The 26,331-nt window shown below is 37.9% G+C and overlaps 1 protein-coding gene across 1 annotated transcript; it reads left to right on the forward strand.

The window, feature by feature from the left end:
* The first annotated feature begins 24,074 nt into the window (after nt 1–24,074).
* LOC113312118 (auxin-responsive protein SAUR50-like) lies at nt 24,075–24,413 on the forward strand. Its single transcript, XM_026560877.1, has one exon. The coding sequence runs from the start codon at nt 24,075–24,077 to the stop codon at nt 24,411–24,413; it is 339 nt and encodes a 112-aa protein (XP_026416662.1).
* Nucleotides 24,414–26,331: the final 1,918 nt, after the last annotated feature.

Consider the following 26,331-nt stretch of genomic DNA (forward strand, 5'->3'; position numbering starts at 1 on the left):
CCTTGAAATCTTCGTCCTTCCAAGTACTTCAATGATCCCAAAGGTTGTAAGTTTAGCACCACCGTTGTTGAAGATCCGTAGCTATAACAATGAGAGAAATCGAGATTTTCGATCATTATTATACAGTGTCATAGTATCATTATGTAACATCAAAGTCCAATTGCATCACGACTTTAACAACAATACTATGGTGATATGTATCACTCCCTCTTAGTCGATACTCCATCTCGATCATGAAAACCACTCCCCTTTACACAATGATCTGAAAACCATATGTATTTGTAGTGTGAACTACATTATTTCTCCCCCTTTTTGTCAATAAAATTGGCAAAGGTAAAATAACGGGATCATAATGAAATTTCCACAAGAGACATTTCATAGACTAAAAGAAAAAAATACATACCAACTTAATTTAGATGCAATCATAAAGCTGAAGCTAAATCCATTCATCAAGGAGTTTTAAGATACAAGATAACCCCTATAAAATTCCACAACCGTACACCCCGCAAGATATTACCATTAAGTACAAGTTCAAAAGAACTCTCCCCCATTTTATGTCATTCCCGAAAGAACAACAAGAGCGACCTTAATTTCGAAAGAAAAGATGGATTTTTTAATTGGACACCAAAAACCATGGAAATGATTTTCTATATCCAAAACTCAATCAAACTAATCACAAGTAAACCCATGATTAATTTAATCGGAATACGCAACTAAATCAAACCACAAAAGTGATCAATTTAATTGATTGTGCTCAATATAAGAAAACTCACGGAGCTACGACTAAGATAACCACACGGAGATGACTACCTTAATCGTTCAAATACTCAACATAAGGAAAACCTTACGGAATATACGACTAAATCAACCAATAGAACATGATTAGTATAGCCGTTCATATACTCAACACAAGAACTTGTGGAATATATGAAAAACTCAACTAGATTAATTACAAGAGAACCTATAATTAATGTAATTGGAATACACAACCAAACTAATCACAGAAGCAATCAATTTAATTGTCAAAAGATTTTGCTCGACAAAAGAAGACTTTCGGAGCAAATAACTAAATAACCAATCAAGATGATTAATTTAGTTCAAGAATGCTCAACATATAGCATCTCATGGAAGAACCAACAAGGCCAATATTAATCGACATAGTTGTAAGGTGCTCAACATAAGATACACAATGGAGCCTTCATGGTAAAACATAAAAAAATGGATCAATGAAGGTCAATACCGTGGATAACATACAAGGATCTATTCTATTTTCCATCACTATTTGCATAACGACATAATAGACTTTATCCTTGTCAAACAAAAGATTTCATCCTATTTTCCATCAAATAAATGACTTCATAGGCATAACTTTTGTAGTTGTCAAAAGTCCATTCGTTCTTTCATCAATACGAATATTAATTTATGAATGACTTTACTTTTGATACAATATGGGACCTTCAAGTTCACGGACGCAAACAATACATATCCCATAAAAATATTGCAATACTTCAAAACATATTAATACTGCAATAGTATCATCCTCCAAATATTTTTAGAATTTAAAACCAATAAACCTAAAAAATAAACATAAGAATATGAAAACAACAATAGATATGTGTAGTCACAATCTTCGCTATTCAAAACGCTAGTTATTCTTCCAACTCAAAAGAAGACATATTAGGTATCTGAAAATATCCTCAGTTTTCCTTGATAATTTCATACCTCTGAAATGGTCCATCAAAGTATGAGTCACTGATATCCTTGATTCTGTTGACTGTGGACACACCATGTTCATGAGTCAGAACATTAACTTTCCGATCAACAGTGCAAGCATAATGACGAGCCTTTGCACAATCAAGTATAACTTTCTTATGATTTCTGATCAAGATATTTTGAGTACCAAGGATTTCGCCTGTCCATCAATAAGCTGGTTTACCTGCAATTGAAGGTTAGCCAGTTCGTTCTTAACTTCATTCTGAACAAGAATCAGATCCTTGACAGATTCTCCAATCCAAGAGTTATACTCTTTTGTTTCAAGCATCTTCTTCAGTATAAACTCTTGACCAGAATCACATCCTTTGAGATCATCCTCAACCATAGGGTTAACTTCTTCTTTGGGAATAGTTTTCATAGAGCTCCTTTCTGAAGAAAAATGAAACACGTATAAGAGTTATATATGTTTGTAAATGCCCTGGCTAGAAACCTTAGAGTTTCTTGAGGAGATGTAAACGTTCGTGGGCCGACCAAAAGACAAATGTCCCTAAGAGGAAATATTGCACACTGTGCAGCTTTCAAATATTCTCCATCTCAAAATGTCATAGTGACAAAAGAAAAGGAAACTAGAGAAGAGCTTACATCAAAATATATACAAGCTAGAGAAAATAACATAATACTTGAGCATCTCTCAAATCCTTATCCTTGTATCTCTCAAGTTAGATACAAGAATAGAACATTCTGCTGTTAGGTAGTAGAGGGAGACATAGTATCACCATAGGTTCTGAGAGAGTAGCTGTAATTTCCTCAAGGATATCTTATCTCAGCATTTCTTGTCCTTTCACTTCATCTTCCAGGAAAAAGGGTGCGTCTCGCAGTCCTTCTGGGAATCACTGGTGAGAAACCTTTCTGATAACAAAGTCTAGGACCTCTAGAAATAGGTTCTAGGGGATTTTCCGGAATTGGTCTCCACACACTAGACTTAGATTTATCAGATTTGTTCTTATAGTCACATGACATGCTTTCATTGGTAGCCCGAGAGTTTACAAATGTCCTGTAACGATTTCTAGGAGAGAGATCATTTTTATAAGATGCCTGGTTTCCTGTGACATGGACCTTCACTGTAGCAGTCGTCCAACTATTTACTCCATTGACAGTAGAAAGAAGCAATTTGTGAAGTTCAGAGACACGTTTCTTTATGGAAAAACAATGGATAGCATAGTGATTTCCTTTTCCACAGAAGGTACAGATTCGTAAAGGAGAAGCAATAAATGGTACTTGTTTAAACTTCATAGCCACCGGAGAAGATTGTAAGTTATGAAAACTTTTCTTGACACAATCTTCATCTGGAGAAAATTTCATTCTGTACAGTAACTCATGAGAATTAGTTTGTGCAGAAGAATTTTTCTTTAAAACATAGTTTTCCTTTTCCAAGGAATTGCACTGTCTATGGGCTATGACAAGTGATGCTTCAAGTTTCTTTTTCTCAACACGAAGTCTGTCAAGATCAGATGAATACGTCTTGATCAAACATTTTTCTCTAATTGAGCCTTCTTTAACCAGATTTTCAAGATCACAAATCTTTTCATGTTGTATGTTGTTTTCTTGAAGAAGTTTCTCAATTTCCTTAGAGAATGACCCTATAATATTATAGAGTACCTGTTCACGATCAATAGACTTTTCAAATTCATCAATGAGCTGTACATGATCCTTGAGATCAACAAACTCTGTAGAATTTTTTGAAATTCTGGTGAGATCCTTTTCAGCCTTTGCCATTATGTCCAATGTCTCATTGGAGTAAGAATGACTAAAACAGGATGGAACAATCTTCTTACCTCGGGTTTCAGAAGAATCATCTAAGGAGGTACCCTTTGAGGTATTTTCGAGACACTTGAAAAAGTTGACAGCTTTAGGAGGCATTTTTGGTATGCGTATGAGATGCTATCCACAGACTCAGATTGCCACAAACACAGACTTATAAGGTCTTTAATGTGTTTGCCTGCTCTGATACCAATTGAAAAAGCGGGGGTCTAACAACACCACCCAATATTTCGCTTAGCAATCTGTATGGACAAATTCCAATATACTTTTTATAAGAATCAACTAGACAGTTAGACTCAATCAATAAAAGATATATCAAAGAGTTTATATCTCAATCTCTCGATTTGATCTTTACTCAAACAAACGGAAATCTGCGAGTCTTTATCAAAGAGAGATAACTTGGACGGTACCAAAGACCAATGTCCAAGGATCAATCAATATCAATCAACAACCAAAGGTTGGATTTCCAATTGATGATATTTAACGCACAACATGTATTATTTCAATTATATAAAATATAATGCGGAAAAGAAATAACACAGACACCAGAAGTTTTGTTAACGAGGAAACCACAAATGTAGAAAAACCCCGGGAACTAGTCCAGATTGAATACACACTGTATTAAGCAGCTACAGACACTAGCCTACTACAAGCTAACTTCGGACTGAACTATAGTTGAACCCCAATCAGTCTCCCACTAATTCAAGGTACAGTTGTACTCCTATGCCTCTGATCCCAGCAGGATACTGCGCACTTGATTCTCTTAGATGATCTCACCCACAACTAAGAGTTGATGCAACCCAAAATCGCAGACTTGATAATAAACAAATCTGTCTCACACAGAAAAGTCTATCAAAGGATCAATCTGTCTCCCACATAAAAAACTTAGGTTTTTGTTCCGTCTTAAGATATAAAATCAAGGTGAACATGAACCAATTGATAATCCAGTCTTATATTCCAGAATAACAACCTAGATTAATCAATCACCTCTCAAAAATCCTTCTTTATTACACAAGCGGTTTGTCGAGGAATCACAAATAGTGAGACGAAGATGTTTGTGACTTCTTTATCTTTCATATCGGAGAACTCTCACGATCTCAAGCAAATCAAAGATTGTACTCGTACGATAGAAGATGCAAAATCAGATCACACAACTACGATAAAAGTAATATCGGTCTGGCTTCACAATCCCAATGAAGTCTTAAGTCGTTAACCTGGTTTTAGAGATGAAAACCAAAGGTTAAAGGAGAATCGACTTTAGCGAGCGCACTAGTAGCACACAGACGTGTGGGGATTAGTTTTGCACAATGCTAGATGTATCCTTTATATAGCCTTAAAATCAGGGTTTTTCCTTAGTTACAAAGAAATCCATATTCACCGTTAGATGAAAACCTGATTTAGATAAAGATAATATTTCTCAACCGTTGGATCGAAAACTTATCTTTCCACACAAACTTGGGAGACGTTTACTGGGTTTGTGAAATCCGTGCCCAAACGTGTACGTGTATGTTGGTTTAACATAGTAACCCAAAAGGTTGACCATATGAGAAATTCATATTAACCTAGTTCTTCTTCACCATAACTAGTTCAGTTGATTCAAATGAACTAGTTAGAGAGTTGGTCAATATCTATGAGATCTACACAATACACAATTGAAAAAAATATGATTCGATTCGATGAATCGGATCATGAACTTTATAGGCTCGGTTTGCATAAAGCAATCCTTAGCAATTTAAGTTTCATGTTCAGAGCACATCTTTAGATCATAACCACTTAAGCTCACAAACAAGTTCGCGGACTTAAGGCAACTGACTCGGCAAAGAGACTTTCGCCAGTTCGCGGACTAGGTTCGCGGACTGAGTTCGCGGACGAAATACGCAAACGAGTTTATGGAAAATCCCAGCAGAAATTCTCGGCAAGAGAACTTCCGTCAGTTCGCGGACTGAGTTCGCAAACTTGGCAAAGCCAATTCCTCCGGTTTCTCTCAATTCAACAAAGTTCAAAAACTTCGGATTAAGGAATACATGGTTATGTAATCTAAACTCTCATTCCAATCATTGAGACATTCTCAGAGGATGTTATATAGTCGTGATACACAGACCGTTTCACGTCAGAGCAATTCTCAAAGTAATTGAAACTTTTCATGACTTTCGTCACTAGGTGAAGATAAATTTGATCAAAGCGAAACGCTTAACCAACACACGATTTCGAGAAAAAGATAAGTAGTGAATACTCAGCTCGAAATGTCAAATGTGTATGGTCCAGTCTATATAGCATACGACTTTTTGTCTCATACGAAGTAGAAGATATAATAGATAAACTTTTGAGTGATAGATAAGTTCAAGTCTCCACATACCTTTTGTTGATAAAGTTCCACGGTTCCTTGAGTAGATCTTCGTCGTTGTATGATGAATCGACATGAAGTCCTTGAGCTCAACTACACTTTTCTATCCTAGTCCGAGACTTAGATATAATAGACTAAGAATCAAGACTCATAGTTTTGATCACTAACATTGACAAACATGCTTGATATAGAAACGCATGCGAGGTCGACCGATCTATGCTCTAACAATATCATATCTTTCTGTTTCAGAAAAAAGAAAAAAAAAAGTGCGTTGAGTATAGTCTTTGCAAGTATCTCTTGTACGACACAAATTGGTACGCCAAAAGAGTTCTTATCTGAGTACCGCAAACCAGATGACTAACTTTAAGAAACACTGTGAACCACCTGAATTGCATCTTCTATATTCTCAATGCTTTCTGATTGTGATACTTACTTGAAGCCCAAGGCCCAAGGGGTTAGCAACCCGAGTTCGGATCCTCTGATTTGCAGAGTTGATGTGGTTTTGATATACACACATGCATCTTTTGGAAAGAGGGAATCCGTAGTATTTGTGGATATTGCAAAGCTCGGAGGGGTGTGGGTCACCGTGTGACTGACACTCATTGTGTAGTTGCGGAAAATCCCACAACTACACCCGATGAGATGATAAGAGCACAAAGTCTAAGTCATGGAGATAAACATAGACTTTAATGATAATATACACCACGTGACACTAATACAATCTTCACACCAGCTTTATATTGAGGATATGATGTTCTTACAAATATTACAAAGATTCAAATGTATAATAATGGAGATGATCAACAAAAGGTTAAACTTTAATGGCTTATTTCTCTCCTTTTAGAAGGGGTTCTTGGCTCTATTACTTGACTGAATTCTCTTCTTTCTAAAACTTCCCCTCTCTTTACCATATGAATCTATATATAGGAAAATGCATCAGTAAAAGACAACCATGTTAACGTGCAAGATCTCTGAAGACGGATTTGGTATCAGTTTGTCTTATTCACCAGGCTTCTGAGAGTTGTCCTTGTCTGTCGCATTGATGATTCGCACTTTCTCTGATCAGTTTCGCTTCGTTCTTGCCGTGTGATTATCTTTCGTGCCTTTCTTCTTGTTATCGCATAATTACTCTTCTCCAAGCTTCCTTCTTCTTCGTGCTTAGTTAAGAGTGAGACTATGGATTTGTCTTGTGCAATATTTCGCCTCTATATTTTGCCTCTTCTCGCGCTGTTCTTCTGTAAGTGGAATAATGTGAGAATTCTTGGTCAACACTTCGTGTCAGACCTGTATTTTCATTTTCTATTTCTTTATCGACATGTCTCTGTAAATTCCGCGTAACTGCCACACGTGTTAGCGGTTACTTCTTTTTCAAGCGGCACGTCTTTACTGCTTTCTTCGGATTAATATCTAAGAGAGAGGTAAAAGGAAGGTAGTTTTTATGCCACTCCATTGATGTTGTTGGTTATTTAGTAAGTTCCCTACCAGGTAATCTTGCTTCTTTGTTGGTTATGTCACTCCATTGATGTTGTTCGTGTCGCTTTTCAGAACATGTGTCGCGCGATTGCTCAGGTTGAGGACTATCGCAAAGTGGCGAACGTGGTTCGCGCTCAATCTTCTCAGCTATCTTCTCTTAAAGATGAAGTTGAGTGTCTTCAAGGCGAGGTTTCTCTACTCAAAAAGGATCGCAGTAAAATCCGCTCGGGTTCGGAATGACATACTAGCAGGTAGACTTTCACGTTTCTTCTTTTATTCGTCCCTTGGAGATAAATTCCTTAATTAGTTGAGGTCGTGAGGTTCCTTGCAGAGGTCTTTGATATCTCTGATCTAGCTTTAGATAGGGATGCTCTTCTGGCACACTTTAATTCCCTTAGTCAAGAATTCTTGTTGGCTGAGCGCGAGGAGAATGCTATCGAAGATGATACCGAGTATTATAAGCAAAAATATGAACATCTTAAACTTGAGTTCAGGAAGCTATTTGCAGTTCTAGGATATTCCAGGTTTCGTGCTCAGCGTCTTCGAGGTGTTATTAGGCAGTTGAATAATGAAAAGACCGTTTTGATTGACGAGAAGAATGAGGTCATTGAAGAGGGGGTGAGGGATCTTCAAGATTCTCATAGGGAGAACCATGAACTTTGCGTGATTCTTGAGAAGATTTGAAATCGTCTTAGAATTGAGGGCAATGATGACTTTGATAAGGCTCTAGGTGAGATTGAGGAGAATAGGGTTGCGGTTACGAAACATGCTAGTTGGGTAGAGAAACATCAGAAGACACTAGATTCTGTGATTATGTATAAAGAAGGTGTTCCTGTTAGCTTATCTTAGTCTTTTGCGGCTTATTTTTCTCTTAAGGGTTCTGACGTGTCTTTGTTCTTCGTAGAGAATGAGAAGAATTTGAGGGATGAGCTGGGTTCTCTGACAGAAAGACTTGAGAAGTCTCAACTCGAATTGGAGACGTTCACGAAGGGCGGTGATTCTTCTTCGCAGCTAGCAACTGATCTACCGGGGAAGATTTCTTTGGCGAATGATAAATTTCATCGCGTAAGGACAGAGGTTGAGCGATATAAAGAAGGCACAGAGGCTAGGTGTGCTTTGTTGAAGCGTAGCAAGAGAGCCTAACTTATCAATGATGATCGCCAGGCGCAGAGGCTAAGGTCGCTAGGGATACTGCATATTGTGTTACTACTGAGAATAATCTCCCTACTAGGAATTTTCCTGATGTTCCCGTGCCCGAGGATGAGTTTGTGGAACCAGGGTTTAGTGATGAAGAAGAGGTTATTGAGGACGAGCAGTCTGGTGGTGAAGAAGAGATTGACGAAGAAGATGCTGATGGGGAAGGTGTTGATGAAGAAGACGCCGATGAAGAGGATATTGATGAAGAAGATGCTGATCCTGAGGTCGAATTTACTATGGATTCCAGACAAGATGGAGTTAACAAAGCTGATAAAGCCGTTGTAGATGATGATGAACGCGAACGTCAATCATCTTCGGTTGCTGGGGATTGCCAGTAGAAGGATCCATTTCATCTTCTTAGAACGATGCTCTAGATGTTTTCCACTCTGGAGCAGGACTTTTGGTCCGTATCTTTCCTGTTGTTAGAAATTTTGAATCAAAGTAGATGTACATATGCAACTGGGTTATTCGATGTTTTGTATTACTATTTCGGTTGTGCCGTAATTCATATGAAAATGTTGTTAGAGCATTGCTCGGTCAAACTCGCATGCATTGCTATCTCAAGCATGTTTTTCAATGTTAGTGATCAAAACTATAAGTCTTGATTTATAGCCTATTTGTAGATGTCTCGGAATAGGACATAGATAGTGTAGTTGAGCTTAAATCTCTCGACGTTCATCTCTTGAAGACGAAGAAATACTAAGGGGAGCTTGTGGAACTTTTTCGACAAAAGATATGTGGAGACTATCACTTGGAAAGTCTATTTCTACTATCTCTTATATTGAGACATAAGTCGTGTAACGATATAGTTTTCTCTATACACATTTGAGATTTCAGGCCGAGTATATCTCTCTTACATATTTCTAGAAATATGTGTTGGCAAGCTTTCGCTTCGACCAAGTTCATCTTATATCATGAGAAAATTACCGAGTAACATCTTACATGATTTGTGTGATACAATCATTTGGTGTAAGACTTGGAAGGATTCAATAATGATTATTTCAATATCTTTAAAATTGCTTAGATGTTGATAGTGTGTGAAAACGGACATTAACATTATAAAAGAATGTTTCAATGATTGAAATAAAGAGTTGATGATGTAACCATCTTTGGATATAAGCATATATAGTGTGTTCGCACATTAGTGTATAAGTCCATAAACCGGAAGCCAAGAGTATGCATATGTGTATATACGAAACTGGTGAAGGAGACAGGTTAAGTATGCGTACTTGTACGCATACTGGCGGAAGTTCTCAAACCGAGAATTTCTGCTGAGTTTGGTTTTGGCAAAGCTCAGAAACCAGTCACCTTAAGTATGCGTACCCGTACGCATACTAGCGGAAGTTTTTGAACCGAAAATTTCTGCTAAGTTTGGAAACTTCACAAACTCAAAACCGGTTGCTTAAGTACGCATACCCGTATGCATACTTCAGCTGGTTACTTTGTCAAATCGGTGAGTTCATGGACTTAAACATTTAAACCATAAGGAATGTAATCTTTGCAAACCGTGGCTATAATGTTCATGATTGATTCAAGTGAATCAAACCGATTTGATTTCAATTGTGTTTTCTAAACAATTGAACAACTCTTAACTAGTTTCATTTGAGTCATTTGAACTAGTTATGGTTAAGATGAATAAGGTTGATATGAGAGTAATCATATGGCTAACCTCGGTTAACTATTTGTGAACCAACATGGTGTACACGTTTAGGTACGGCTACATAAACCTAAATGAGGGTACATTTCATTTGTGTGTAACAAGCTAAGTTCGATCTAACGGTTGAAAGATATTAGCTTGGTTGAATCATATTTTTCATCTAACGATGAATATTGAATGCTTTGTTACCAAGGTAACTTGGATTGCAAACCCTGATTTGAAAACTATATAAAGGAGAACTCTAGCAACTGGAAAAACTAATCCTCACACCTCATGTGTGTTACTAGTTGCATAACTAGAGTCGATTCTCCTTTACCCTTAGGTTTCTTCTCGAGACCCTCTAGGTTAACGACTTGAAGACTTCATTGGGATTGTGAAGCCAGACCCAACTATTATCTTTGTAGTTGCGTGATCTGATCTTGTTGTTTCTATATGTTGATGGTGGATTTTTATTTAAGGCCAAAATTGTAAAAGCCAAAATTATGCGCTGACATCCTGTAAAGGATAAAGCCATTAATGAGTGATGAATACTTCTTCACTTTACTAATTCACCTAGAATGGAGCACGTAGCAACAAATCCCATATACCCTATGAATTTATAGCATCATCAATTAATGCATGACCATCCTTGTATTTCCTGTGTTGTTCCCGCAGAACTCTCCTTATTAGTGCGACATGACGACTGAGTGTTACTCTCAGCAGAGTAACACGAATCTCCAAGTATTAATAGTGAGGCATGCAAGAAATACGCGTACAGGCTACATCTCTCGGGGTGTTATACTAACCCGATTGAGAATATTTGAATCTGGACTGTCCATATCAGTCTCAGAAACAATCATGACCACGCAAGTTGGACGCACAATTTAACCAGCCTAGACGATCCTCAGCAGGAGCAGGCTACTACATTAATGACCACCAGCGGGCCCACTTATGCCTTGGTCAGTCGAATACGTACCATGCCTCTCAAACTACCACCGAACACCAGCCTGAAGTTGGATGTCCAGAATGGTATGGAGCAGCTTGGAGGAATCGTACAAACAAAGGCCGCCTATGGCAGTCTCAAGTTCATCACGTCCGTCCAACTTCACCGGCGTTGTTGGACGGCGTGGATCAGCCCAAAGCCGGTCGAACAAGCGTCGTGGTGTACACCGACGGACCTTCTTACTACCTGCATGACCGACTCTTCCTTAACCTGACCATATTGCAATATATGATTGTCCGAAGTTGTGTCAGCGTGAAGAATTGAGGGTCGCAGGAAATTCCACTAAAGGTCCCAAATTGATCACGACCATCCAATTTCACTGGCATGATTGGATGGCTTAGATCGGACCCATAGACACCAGGCAGGTATTGGCACGTTCACAACCGGCCCAACGTGGGCCCCACATGATCGGCCTCCCCAAAGGAGAAGCGTGGCTTGCCAATTCGTCCAGCCAAAGCAGCGTGGACGTGAAACCCTAATTAGGGTTTGCGGCACATCACATGTATCGCAAATCAGTCTCAACCATCCATCTTCTCAGGTATAGACGGAGGGTGTAGATGTAGACTCAAAGGTCCCAGAGCATGTCAACACAATAATCGTGGGACCGCCTACATACATGACTCATCGGTCAAGACCAACTATGGTTGGTCATCTCGATTTGTTCGCCCAAACTAGGCTTGGCCGCGCGTTTTCAATAGCAAATTGATATCGACCACTCAACTTTGCCGGACAAATTGAGTGTCTTAGATCACATCTTCACGGGACAGTGAGGTACGGACGTGTACATTGGCCTGCCGACTGCACGCCTGACTGATCGGCCAAGATCGACCATAGTTGGTCGTCTCGAAACACGCGCCCGAAGTAGGCACGACGTGTGGTCTTCAATTCCTTTGCGGCATGGGAAATCTGTCGCAAATCGATCTCAACCACTCCTCTTTTCCAGACAAATTGAGTGGCTTAGATCGCATCTCCATGGGATAGTGAGGTACAGACACCTACACCAGCATGCCGTCTACACGCATGCCCAATCGGCCCTGCCAAAAACGTGTCCCATACTTGGATTCGACCAAGCTAAAGGTTGGCGTTCGAGCACCTCCTAAACCCTAATCCGACAGTCGTGGATGTGGGTCGCAAGCCATCTCGTCCGTCCAACTTCACCAGCCTGGACGGACAGCCTAAGACAGGAGTTAGGCGACCAATGAGGTATCACCACGATCACCGTCCACCACTCTTCCACATAGAGTTATCGGCCCAGACAGGGCTTACCTGTACAACCTCCAAACGATCACTCGAAGATGGCTGGACATGATGCTATTTTCCGCGACTTACTCCGTTAAGCCTTAAAACAACGATGCTTCATATACGCTGAATATATATTCGATGCATTACATACATAGAATGCACACGATATTTCACAAATATCGACTTCCTAAATAACTTAGTTATTTAATATAGCATCACATGCTGCTTTCTGTGGGTCCCACGATCCACACTCGAGACATTAATCATGTCACAAACTGGGGGATACATACTGGGGTATTGGTCTGGCGATTTACAACGTGCAGCGCACAACGCGCCATCACAAGAACGTGTTAAGAAGACATGGACGGTTAGTGATGATGGGAAAAGTGGGCAAGACTGATCGTGTGACACTAACACACGCAACTCCACTACTCCATCACTCTACTTCCTCCATTTCCCACGAGAGATGTGGGTAAGGCATAATGACTTGTATAAATAGGTTCTCTTCCCTATTTCCAGAAGAAGACAACAGAAACCAAGTGTTGATACAATCGTATCCAAACACCAGAACTGATAGCTTACATTCTGGAAGCCAGTTCAGCTTTCTGATACAATTCATACACAGCCAACACCTTCACAATATCCACACCTTCTTCGCTTCCCTCCCTAAGATCAACCCCATCTCCTTCACTTTGTGACCGAAGCAAGTCTGGAACGGCCATTTCTTGGTTTAGTCCAGAATTGTACAGATTGATTTCTCGAATCACAAGCACTCCCGTGCAGTGCATTTGTTTAGATTTTAGATTCATTTCTCATTCACACACCCCAAATTACCAAAACCGACAGAAATAGTTTTCACCCATAAACACTATCGTGTTGAGTGCAATTGGAATAATTGGCTCGAGATTTTATATTTCTGATAGGCAAGATAGAAGAGTAATCACAAACAAACTTCGTCTCATCGTTTGTGATTCCGCAATAACTTGTTTCGCTAGTCGATTAAGTTTATTGTGCGGTGACTGTTAATACTAGGCTGTTCTTCGGGAATATAAGTCCGGTTTATAAATTGATTCATGTTCACCTTGATTTATCAAAAGACGGAACAAAAACTCTTGGGTATTTCTGCGGGAGACAGATTTGTCTATCAAGTCTTCGACTTTGGGTCATACCAACTCTTAGTTGTGGGTGAGATCAGCTAAGGGAATCAAGTGCATAGTATCCTGCTGGGATAAGAGACGTAAGGAGCGTAACTGTACCTTGAATCAGTGTGATATTGATTAATGTTCAACTACAGTCCAGTCCGAAGTTAATTGGTAGTAGGCTAGTGTCTGTAGCGTCTTAATACAGTGTGGTGTTCAATCTGGAATAGGTCCCGGGATTTTTCTGCATTTGTTGTCTCCTCGTTAACAAAATTCTGGCGTCTGTGTTATTTCTTTTCCGCATTATATTTTGTTATATAATTGAAATATCACAGGTTGTGCGTTAAGATCAATCAATTAGAATATCCAACCTTTGGTTGTTGATTTACATTGATTGACACTTAAACATGGGTGTTTGGTACCGTTCAAGTAATTCCTCTTATATTCAATCAGGCTCGCATATTCCTATTTGCTGATTGCGGATTGAATTAAGAGTTAGAGATATTAAACTCTTTGATATACTTTAATCTAGATTGAGTCTGAGTGTCTAGTTGATTCTCTAGAAAGTATATTGGAGTAAGTCCTCTCAGATTGCCAAACGAATTGTTGGGTGTGGTTGTTGTACCCCCGCATTTTCAATTGGTATCAGATAAGGAAAACACATTAAAGATCTCATAAGTCTGTGTTTGTAGCGGTCTTATATGGATAAAAAGATCTCTGAACTTACGCCACCAGTTTATGGACATTCCAACTTGGTTAATTTTCCTGGCTCCACTGAGAATGCAATTTCTACATCTTCTTCTAAATTCACATTTAACTGGGAAGCCTGTCTTGATAAACAGTTAGCTAAACTTTCTGATGAAAGTGACTCATAAGAAGGACAAAGTGTCGAAGAAGAAGTCTCTCAGTACATTATTCTCTTTGATCATCTCCTGAAGAAAAATAAGTCAACATCTTGCTTGACTAAATTTTTAACTCTTCTCTGTGTTGAAAACCGAAAATTGAGACTCTTTAAGGGATATGATAGTAACGAAGACATATGTTCAAAGAATTATGAATGTGATGGTCTTCGTCAAAATCTCATTACGGTGGAAGAAAGACTAGCATGAATCAATGCAAGTTGTGTCTCCCAACAAGAGTGTTTTAACATCAGAGAAAAGGCATTTATCATGAAAGAAAAACAATTAGAGACTGATCTGAGTGCGGATCATAAGAAGATCAAGGCATTAGAAGAAAATTTGTAAAAATTTAATTCTAGCTCTACGAAGCTATCTTCTATGCTTGGAGCATGTAAAGAACATCGTGATACACATGGTCTGGGCTATAAAGGAATAGAAGCTCCAAGTAATGGTAAGATGTGTTTTGTCAAGGAAAAAACCTTCTTCATGCCGTAGATGTATCTGAAAGTCAAGAACGTGAGCTTACAAGAACAACTCAGTTGAGAACGGATATAAATCATCCAATCAACTGCTTTTATTGCGGTAAGAAAGGTCACATCGAAAAAAGATGTTATCTTCGTCTAAGGAATGAAAAACTTCACAGCATTCTCATATGGATGTCCAAAGAAGTAGTCAAACCAGTTCCTCGGTGCTCAGGTAGAAACTCATTCCACAATCAAGAAAAGTGTCTCAATGGACCAATTCTGGAGGATAAATATAATTGTTCCTCCAAAAGAAGCAAGGTTATATGGATGACTAATAAATCTGAAAATCTTGTAAGAAGGAAAATATGTCGAAGAAAGAAAACTTCTTCAAAACCATCTCTTTCGCTCAACAATGATCTTGCCTCTGAAATAAGTGTCCCTGACTACATTCATATTAATAATCGTGTCTCAGAACTCAAGACCACTATCAATGGTCTCAAGAGCAAAATCAAGAAGGCAAGGAAAGCAGCTGATCCAGGTAACTCTTGTCTTTCTCCTATTAATTCTAGTATAAGGGAGGAGAGTAAAAAGGAGTGTGTCAACACCTCTTATGAACTTCATTTTCATCAAAATACAACTTGACTATTCACCTATGTGTATCCTCTCTGTAGACCAATGAGAAGATACACATAACTCTCAATGAAGATATTCTTCTTGACAAATGATTTGTGTTGTATTACGATAATAATATTCTTTCTTCCTGTAGTTTCTTAAATTAGTTTTAATGCCTTATTAAGATGCACTAGTTCTTCTTCCTAGAATGACAGTTGAGTCACCCTATCATTCTCTTAAGTTTATTACTCCATCTGTTAATCGACCTCGCCATGGGTCTTAACCATGTACTTATGCACACCGGGCCGTTACCAAACATATACAAGAAACCCTAATTTCTCTTTTAAGTATGTATCAAGTTATGATACACGTATACTGGTACGGTAACGCCAAGAGTTCTTCCAAAGGTTGGTTGAGCAAGTGCACGATGGAAGGAAGCAAAAAGGAAGACAACTTTGATGAAGTAACCTTTGAACTTTACGATGATCCCATTCCTGTTATTTATTATAAAGAAACTGATCATGAAAAAGATCTTCCAATCCAGATGTCTGTCCAATTGGTTGGAAATCTTCTTCAATATTTTGAGGTCGTGCGTGAACATCTCGAGATTGCATTAAACAATCTAGTGTTTTTGAAGGAGGAGCTAAAGAAAACAACTGATGAACTTGACCTTGTCCGATCCATGGTTGCTGATCTCGTCTGAGTTTATTATATCTAGTAAATCTTATTTTTGTGTTTTTAGAAGAATAATTAGGGTTTGGAATAGCCATTATTGTGCGTACACATAGCTATGTCTAACAATTTTCATCTTCATTGTTTTTAGATTTATTTACTTAAATTCTAAAGTATTTTTTGGAAGATGATTTTTGCAATTTTAATCTTTATGATTTCATATATTGCAAATTGTTATGTGATATGTTGTTTACGTCCGTGAACCTGTGATTGTCCCATACTTGTTCAAAAGTGAATGTATTGATGAAAGATATAATGAACTTTGGACATTACAAAAGTTAAAGTCTTTTGTGTCATGTTTTTGATGGAAGAAAGGATAAAACCTTTGTTTACAAGGATTAATTCTATTTTATGTCATTGTGCAAATAGTGATGCAAAATATAATGAATCCTTGTCTATTCCGCAGTATTTGTCGATCTCCGATCCACAACCTTTGTGCATATACTGTGTTGTTCCATAAGGTTTCTTATGTTGAGCACAATCAACTGAGTTGATTATTTTCTTATTATTAACTTAGTTTTTGCTCCGTGAGGTTCCATATGCCGAACATGATCAACTAAATTAATCATTCTCTTTTGATTATTTAGTTTTTGCTCTGTAAGTTCGCTTATGTCGAGCATGACCAATTAAATTGATAATTTTTTGTGATTAATTTGGTTGTGTATTCCAATTGAATTAATCATGGGTTCTCTTGTGGTTAATTTGATTGTTATCTTTTGATTGAACTAACTATGGGTTTCCTTGTGGTTATTTCAATTGATTTTTGTGGATACGAATTCATGTTTTCATGTGATTTGTTTGTCCAAAAGAAATCCTTCTTTTCTTGTGAAAGTAAGGTCGCCTTTGTTGTTCCTTCGAGGATGACATTTTATGGGGGAGAGTTCATTTTGAACTTGTGCTTAATTGACAAATCTTTGTGGGGAGTGCGGCTATGGAATTTTTAGGGGTTATCTTGTATCTTCATTAACTCCTTGATGAATGAATTTAGCTTTGGCTTTATGATTGCATCTAAATTTGTTGGTATGTTAATACACCTTTTGGTCATGATGTATCTCCGTGGAAATTTCATTAGGATCCCACTAATTTTCGTACCTTTGCCAATTTTGTTGACAAAAAGGGAGAGAATTAATGTGTAGTTCACACTACAAATACATATGGTTTATGGATCATTATGTAAGGGGGAGTGGTTTTCATGTTGAGATATGTATTGACTAAGGGGGAGTGATGCATATCCCCATAGTTTTATTATCAAAGTTGTGATACAATTGAATTTTGATGATGTGTAATAATACTATGACGCTGTATAACAATGATCGAGAATATTTTGTTTTCTCATTGTTATAGATACGGATCTTCAACAACTGTGATGCTGAACTTACAACCTTTAGGATCATGGAGTACTTGGAAGTGACGAAGATTTCGAGTCGCGTTGAAGATGCCAAGGAGATCAAGCATGTGGATAAGAAGCTTATTTTTTTTAATCTTTTTTTGTAATCCATATGTATTGATAGTTTTGTCACTAAAATTGAAAAAGGGGGAGATTGTTAGAGCATTGCTCGGTCAAAATCGCATGCGTTACTATCTCAAGCATGTTTGTCAATGTTAGTGATCAAACACTATAAGTTTTGATTTCTAGCCTATTTTTAGATGTCTCGGAATAGGACATAGATAGTGTAGTTGAGCTTAAATATCTCGACGTTCATCTCTTGAAGACGAAGAACTACTAAGGGGAGCATGTGGAACCTCTTCGACAAAAGGTATGTGGAGACTTGAACTTATCTATCACTTGGAAAGTCTATTTCTACTATCTCTTATATTGAGACATAAATCGTGTTACGATATAGTTTTCTCTATACACATTTGAGATTTCGAGCTGAGTATATCTCGCTTACATATTTCTTGAAATATGTGTTGGAAAGCTTTCGCTTCGACCAAGTTCATCTTATATCATGAGAAAATTACCGAGTAACATCTTACATGATTTGTGTGATACAATCATTTGGTGTAAGACTTGGAAGGATTCAATAATGATTATTTCAATATCTTGAAAATTGCTTTGATGTTGATATTGTGTGAAAACGACTATTAACATTATAGAAGAATGTTTCAATGATTGAAATAAAGATTTGATGATGTAACCATCTTTGGATATAAGTATATATAGTGTGTTCGCACATTAGTGTATAAGTCCATAAACGGGAAGCCAAGAGTATACATATGTGTGTATAGGAAATTGGTGAAGGAGACAGGTTAAGTATGCGTACACGTACGCATACTGGCGGAAGTTCTCAAACCGAGAATTTCTGCTGAGTTTGGTTTTGGAAAATCTCACAAACCAGTCACCTTAAGTATGCGTACCCGTATGCATACTGGCGGAAGTTTTTGAACCGAAAATTTCTGCTAAGTTTGGAAACTTCAAAAACTCAAAACCGGTTGCTTAAGTACGCATACCCGTACGCATACTTAAGCTGGTTACTTTGTCAAATCGGTCAGTTCATGGACTTAAACATTTAAATCATAAGGAATGCAATCTTTGTAAACCGTGGCTATAATGTTCATGATTGATTCAAGTGAATCAAACCGATTTGATTTCAATTGTGTTTTCTAAACAATTGAACAACTCTTAACTAGTTTCATTTGAGTCATTTGAACTAGTTATGGTTAAGATGAATAAGGTTGATATGAGAGTAATCATATGGCTAACCTCGGTTAACTATTTGTGAATCAACATGGTGTACACGTTTAGGTACGGCTACATAAACCTAAATGAGGGTACATTTCATTTGTGTGTAACAATCTAAGTTCGATCTAACGGTTGAAATATATTAGCTTGGTTGAATCAGATTTTTCATCTAACGGTGAATATTGAATGCTTTGTTACCAAGGTAACTTGGATTACAAACCCTGATTTGAAAACTATATAAAGGAGAACTCTAGCAACTGGGAAAACTAATCCTCACACCTCCTGTGTGTTGCTAGTTGCATAACTAGAGTCGATTCTCCTTTAACCTTAGGTTTCTTCTCGAGACCTATAGGTTAACTACTTGAAGACTTCATTGGGATTGTGAAGCCAGACCCAACTATTATTTTTGTAGTGCGTAATATCCTGCTGGGATCAGAGACGTAAGGAGCATAACTGTACCTTGAATCAGTGTGAGATTGATTAGGGTTCAACTACAGTCCAGTCCGAAGTTAATTGGTAGTAGGCTAGTGTCTGTAGCGGCTTAATACAGTGTGGTGTTCAATCTGGACTAGGTCCCGGGATTTTTCTGCATTTGCGGTTTCCTCGTTAACAAAATTCTGGTGTCTGTGTTATTTCTTTTCCGCATTATATTTTGTTATATAATTGAAATATCACAGGTTGTGTGTTAAGATCAATCAATTAGGATATCCAACCTTTGGTTGTTGATTTACATTGATTGACACTTGAACATTGGTGTTTGGTACCGTTCAAGTAATTCCTCTTGTATTCAATCAGGCTCGCAGATTTCTATTTGCTGATTGCGGATTGAATTAAGAGATAGAGATATTAAACTCTTTGATATACTTTAATCTAGATTGAGTCTGAGTGTCTAGTTGATTCTCTAGAAAGTATATTGGAGTAATCCCTCTCAGATTGCCAAACGAATTGTTGGGTGTGGTTGTTGTATCCCCTCATTTTCAAATATGTCTCATGGTATTTAAGGTTTTCGACTGAAAAGATGGGAAGCATATAAATTTTGACATCCCCGTACTTGCCTATGCTTTTTCCATCTTTGAAGGAAGATTATAGCCTTAAATACTATTCTTGGTTTAGTAGGGTTGATGTTAATGTCGCATGTGCACTAGATGAATACTCTAAGAAACTAAAGAATACAAATAGTTACTTATGTGAATCTAAGATTTTAATGCGAAATTGTTCTTTGTGATAAATATTAGTGCGACATATATGTGGAAGGACTATCTTCAAGGTTTAGGGGTTTCCATGAATATTAAATTGAGTAATCATGCTAGCATGTTAGTTGATATATCTTAAGATTTGTTTAATACTTAGCTGAATAGAGATGTGCCCGCTTTGTTTTATTCACGATTTAACGCGATTCTGCATTTGCCTCGGTGCGACCTTTTATTGCCTCAGCTTCCTTCGCGCTCCTTGAACAACTTATATTCGCATGATCTTTATAGGTCTTAACTGCCCCCTAAGTAAGGTCTTTCTGCCTTCCCCCACATAGAACTTTAAAGGACTTATGGTCGCCTTGGATAGGGTCTTCAACATTGGGGCAACGAAATCTCAGTTCCATGTGCTCTTGCGAGTCATTGGCCATCGATCTTGCCTTAACTGTGTTAGTATTCTTACCTCCTCAGGTTATTTCTGCGACAATATACCAGGTCTTAGATACTCCCGTGAGTAAAAAGCCCCAACACATTGTCGTCTTTGACACAATTCAGCTCCCTAGTGGAGGGCGCTGTCCATTTATATTCCCCCTGAATCACCCTTTCAAGGAGGTCACCCCTAACCATTTAAGTTGGGCTCCTCCCATCCAGTTATTCAACGACTAATGTTGTCGCAATCCCATGCTTTTCTCCTAAGTGGCTTAATAGGCACGAGGTCACACCCTAAGTAGGGTTTCTTTGGACCGGGTGTATCACATGTTCCAGGCCTTCCTATCTCCATTGGTATGCTTTTACACCCCATACCGGAGATCTTATTCGCTGAGTGGTTCGTTCTCAGTGGCCTCCAGTAGATGTGATTTCCTTTCACCCCAATACAAGTAACTTTTCCAGGATGCCCCAGTTATGACGCGCGTTAGGGCTTATGGTCGCCTCTTACACATTGTGCAGTCCTCTGGTCGCACAATTATGCGAACTAAGTTGACACACCACAACCGTAGTCCCAGCCTCCCTAAGTAGAGGTTTTTACTAGTAACTTGCTGCCCCCTATTGAGGTCTTGCGAGAAAATTTTGTAGCTTTGTCGCGTAGCTTTTGTTTCTCCTTTGGCTTTCTTGCTTGCTTATGAGAAGAACTTTGCTTCATATTAAAGTTCCTACACGGCTTGCTTTCTTTTGTTTTAGCTTCCCAAATGTTGTTTCTTCATATATATAGTTGTCGCATGATGAGTGGGTGCGACTGACGATCTTTCCTTTCTCTTTCTCTCAAGTTTGAGCAAGGACTTGGCTTCCAGCGAGGCTGTCATGGTTATCATACTTGCGGGCTTGCTTTAGCATTTTTCTGCGTGATTTTTCCATCTTCCTTTTCCTGTATGTGGTTTGTGACACGGTATTGGTTCCTTGATTCCTCCTTTGAATTTGACTTTCGTGCTGAGTCATCTTTGCCTATTGTTCGTTTTGATACAACGCTCTTCTGCTTATCTTACATCTCTTTCGCCTATGTTGATGCATTTCGCTCCATAATTGTCCGTCCATTTGTTTTATCCTTTCTTCCCTTTCAATGCTTCTTTCTCTATAAGACCTTTTGTAGATTTTTCCATATTCTATTCTTAATTCGTATTATCGTATCTTTCTTTTCAGGTTCGGATTTTCTATCATCAGCCATCCACGCTCTTGTGCGAGGTTGATTCGTTCTTCTATCAACATTTTTTCTGTTTCTTTCCATTGTGCGAACCTTGCTTCATAATCGCATTGGAGAGCGAAGATCTCTTCATCTCGATTTTGACAGCGGAATTGGTTTTCTCTTCTCTTGTCGTATCTACCAATGTCTGTCATTGGTCATTTTGGATCATACGGCTGAACCCATTTCGTCCAATAATTTGGATTTTCAATGGCAGCGGCTAGTTCTTTTCCGTATCTACTGTTAAAGTTGCTTCTTTGCATCGTTAGGAGTTTCGATATTTGGAGAGTAAGTAAGTTATGGAGTTTCGAAAGGTGAATGATCTTTATAGCATCTTCTGAGTGAGAAGAAGAAAAGGTATATTTTCTACCGCAGTTTATGACGGTGAAAATGCGAAAGATATAGCTTTGCTGGTGTTTATAATATTGTAACGATATTCTGCCGTGGTTTCGTGATGGACAAAAAAATGATGGTAGTGAAAATAATAAACAGGCTTAGACAGATGATGATTTCTAGCCAAATATTAGTAGGTGAGGATAAATCCTTCCATGTTTCTAGCGCCAAAATGTAGTTTCGGAAAATCCCACAACTACACCCGACGAGATGATAAGAGCACAAAGTCTAAGTCATGGAGATAAACTTAGACTTTAATGATATTATACACCACTTGACACTAATACAATCCTCTCACAAGCTTTATATCGAGGATATGATGTTCTTTCAAATATTACAAAGATTCGAATGTATAACAATGGAGATGATAAGTAAAAGGTTAAACTTTAACGGCTTCTTTCTCTCATTTTAGAAGGGGTTCTTGGCTCTATTATTTGACTGAATTCTCTCATTTCTAAAACTGCGTCCCTGTCTTTACCATATGAATCTATATACAGGCAAACGCATCAGTAGAAGACAACCATGTTCAAGTGCAAGATCTCTGAAGACGGATTTGGTATCAGTTTGTATTATTCGCCAGGCTTCAGAGAGTTAATCCTTGTATGTCGCATTGATGCTTCACACTTTCTCTGATCAGTGTCGCTTCGTTCTTGTAGTGTGATTATCTTTCGTGCCCTTCTCCTTGTTATCGCATAATTACTCTTCGCCAAGCTTCCTTCTTCTTCGTGCTTAGTTAAGAGTGAGACTATGGATTTGTCTTGTGCGATATTTCGCCCCTACACATTGAGATCTAGGAGTCTATTTTAATGTGTTACAAATAAACAGCAGTGTGGCATAAAGTCCACAGAGGCTGCATTGTTTTGAGCTGAAATGTTATATTTAGCCCAAGTACTTGAGATTTGGGAGCCATCAGGCTTTAGACAAACATAGATTTAAGTTCTGAAATTGAAAACAAGTCACTAGACATCTCTACTATAATGTTGTTTAAGTTTACTTTTTTCTTCATTACTTCATTTGCTTAATGGCCTCCATTTCAATCGCGCCAGTTCCTCATACATAGCCGCCTCTCCCACTGCATTGTTGTCACTGTCCCGAACGAGCTGACTTCTGCCAAACTCCATACCAGGTATGTAAACCCCAGAGATTCAATGATTCTGCATGTTTCGTCAAGCATACTGAGCCTAAATTACTCTACCAATTAGGTGTGCAAGCTTAGGATGGCCAAGGTTATATTTGTCAAGAAAAAAGAGAAAGCCACTGTTTGTTTATTCCCTACTCCCTCGTGGCTTGTTTGGGTCCGAGCTGGGCACCTGGGCATGATCACATATGGGACAAGGCACCACATGAAAATGACATGTATGGAGAAGTTATCAGCTTCCCATGTCTTCAACAACCTCCTTGACGTTGTTGTTGTAGACCCCTAACATTCATTAGCAGCCCTGAAATGTGATGCCATAATTGTTGAACCTAGTAAGAGGTGAGCGTAAACACTTCAAACTTAGCTATGTTAGCACAGGTATATATTTATCGACGTCTTTCAGTAAATTTCTCCTGAACGTGTTTCGTGGTAACAAAATATATCCTCATGTAAATGCATGAAGGACAAAAGACGGGTCGATTGAGAGTATAGGATCTGACGGCCTTTGCTTCTCCTTGCATGATCCACAGAGAACCTGATAATTATGTTGAAGATCGTAATAATCATTAATTACAATACATGGTGAATTGAGTGTGCAACAACACAATTTTGCAGGATAAACATAATATTACTCCTATAAATACCACTATGTCTACACCTACTTGAGATATATCCCTCTCACTAAATCCATCATAAGAGCGCAAAAAGAGAGCAACGGTGATGTTTAAGCTTATAATTGAAAAGTTTGTGTTGCCATCAGCTAAGAGGCAAGCTGTTTATGAGGATAATGTGCCTGTTGACAAAGAGAAAATGAAAGCCATGAAACTGCCATTTGATGTGAAGAAAGGGCAGTTTGCAGTATTCGCAACTGAAGGAGATGTAGGCAACAGGTTCATAGTTGAACTGGATTGTCTTAGTAATAATCCTGCATTCTTGATACTGTTGGAGAAAGCTGAACAAGAATTTGGGTTCAGACAAGGTGGAATTCTTGGTTTACCTTGTAAACCAGATGAGCTCAAGAGGGCTTTGGGTAGTAGTATTAGTAGTAGAAGACAATAAAATTGTTTCTAAATTTCAAGGGAAAAAAAAAAGATAATAGCATTTTCAAAAGAGTGTTTCTGATGATGGTAAATTTTACGCCCGTTGAAAAAATTAATCGTGTGGGATTGCAATAGGTATGCATGGAGTTGGTAATAGGTTCATTTTTGCTTGGAAAGTTGCAGCTGCAATGGATTTCATTAGGATGCTAGTCACTTTGCAAATTAATGGAGTATCTGGAACGAGAGAAATATGAGGTAATATCAAAGTGGATCAAAAAGTAATGATGACCTCAATTTTCCTCAAGATTAAGCATTGATTTTTAGTTGTGGCCGTGTTAAACCTTATTCATTTAAGTTGTTATCATTTTCATGATTTTTTTTTTTCAATTGGGTAAGCATAATATATATAGGAGAGAGTAGCCTGTTACTCCTTCTCTGATGTTTCCTTTTTGTATTGCATCTCATGGAGGTACTTTAGCACCTTTTATCAATGAAATCATATTTGCATGTTCATTCGACCGAGCAGAGAAACTAAAAAATAAAAAAAACACAGGAAACCAAAATAATTATGAGTTCTTCCCCAGTTTGTAACAAGGATCATCAAAGAACCCTTTTGAAAGCTTTATTAGGAGGGTAAACCCCGTTGAAGTACGAGTGCATTCACAGCGAATACTTTATTTTCCTCGCCTTGATTTTTATTGTGAAAGCTTCTGAAAATTTAAGACTATGCATATCCCCAAAAGAGAAAAAATAATATGAAAACTGGTATATAATTAAAATAATCTGAAAATAATCTATTTCTTTTTACAAATTTGAAGATATCGAACAGACTTTAATAAAATCCAAGAACTCACTAAATAAAAGACAGTCATGCAGTAATGATTCCCAAGTATGATAAACTGTGGTAACAGGCCATGCTTCAAAACCAGCTCGGAGAAGTCCAGTTCATCTATAATTCTGAGCAGAAAACCCACATCTGTGACCAAATGTTATATGCCAAAAATGCAACCATATTATGTATATCAGAGAAGATACCAGCTCTCATAAAATAGATCAATATAGTAACGCCAAATTCTGAGGATTATATTCCTCCCAAAGGTTCACTGATATCACTTAAGAATGGACAGTCGATATTATCTTCTGAATCCGGAAAAAGTGAAGCTCCGGTAACGTGCTACCAACAAACAAGCTTCGAATCCGTTCAGAAACGTCCATTTCAATGTAAATTATAGCATGAAAAGGATCCACATATTATACGACATGATATTGATAAAAGACATCATACTCCCAATTCGAAATTCTATTTGCAAAAATGTGGGTGACAACTACGTAACACTGTAACAGAATTAACCGCCCTCATCAAATATCTTGCCATTTCCAAAAATATCTGAAGTAGGGGGGCCGTATTCTCTAACTATCTAAGAGGTATCCGATAAGAAATCCCTAATTACTTAGAATTCTTAATTAAAATTAGGGTTAGGGTTAGAAATCCCTAAATTCTCTTGTTTTAGGCATTAGTTTATTTTTGGAAATTTTTCTGTTTTAAGAATTTTATTTTAGATTCCTAGTTATAGAAGTAGTTTCCTTTCTAGGTTACCTTTCCTTAATTTTATAGTTCGGTGGCCTATATAAAAAGGTCTAGTGTTATTAGTTTGATTATCTATGAGAATTATAAGTTTGTTCTAAATTTATGTGTTCTTTTAAAGTCTACTCTGCTGGCCGTGGGTAAGAACTATTAAGTTCTTATCAATTGGTATTAGAGCAGGCGTATCCTGTTTATGACCAAAACTCGGAAACAAAAACAAGTAATTATGGAGAAGCAGTTAGGTGAGCTAACGGAGAAGATGGCTGAGATGACATCAAATCAAGCTTTGTTAATTGAGAGGATCGGCCAGCTTGTGGAAAGCAAAGCAGTTGGGAATAATGAGGGACAAAAC

The sequence above is a fragment of the Papaver somniferum genome, chromosome 9, assembly GCF_003573695.1.
Source record: "Papaver somniferum cultivar HN1 chromosome 9, ASM357369v1, whole genome shotgun sequence".
Lineage (NCBI taxonomy): Eukaryota > Viridiplantae > Streptophyta > Magnoliopsida > Ranunculales > Papaveraceae > Papaver > Papaver somniferum.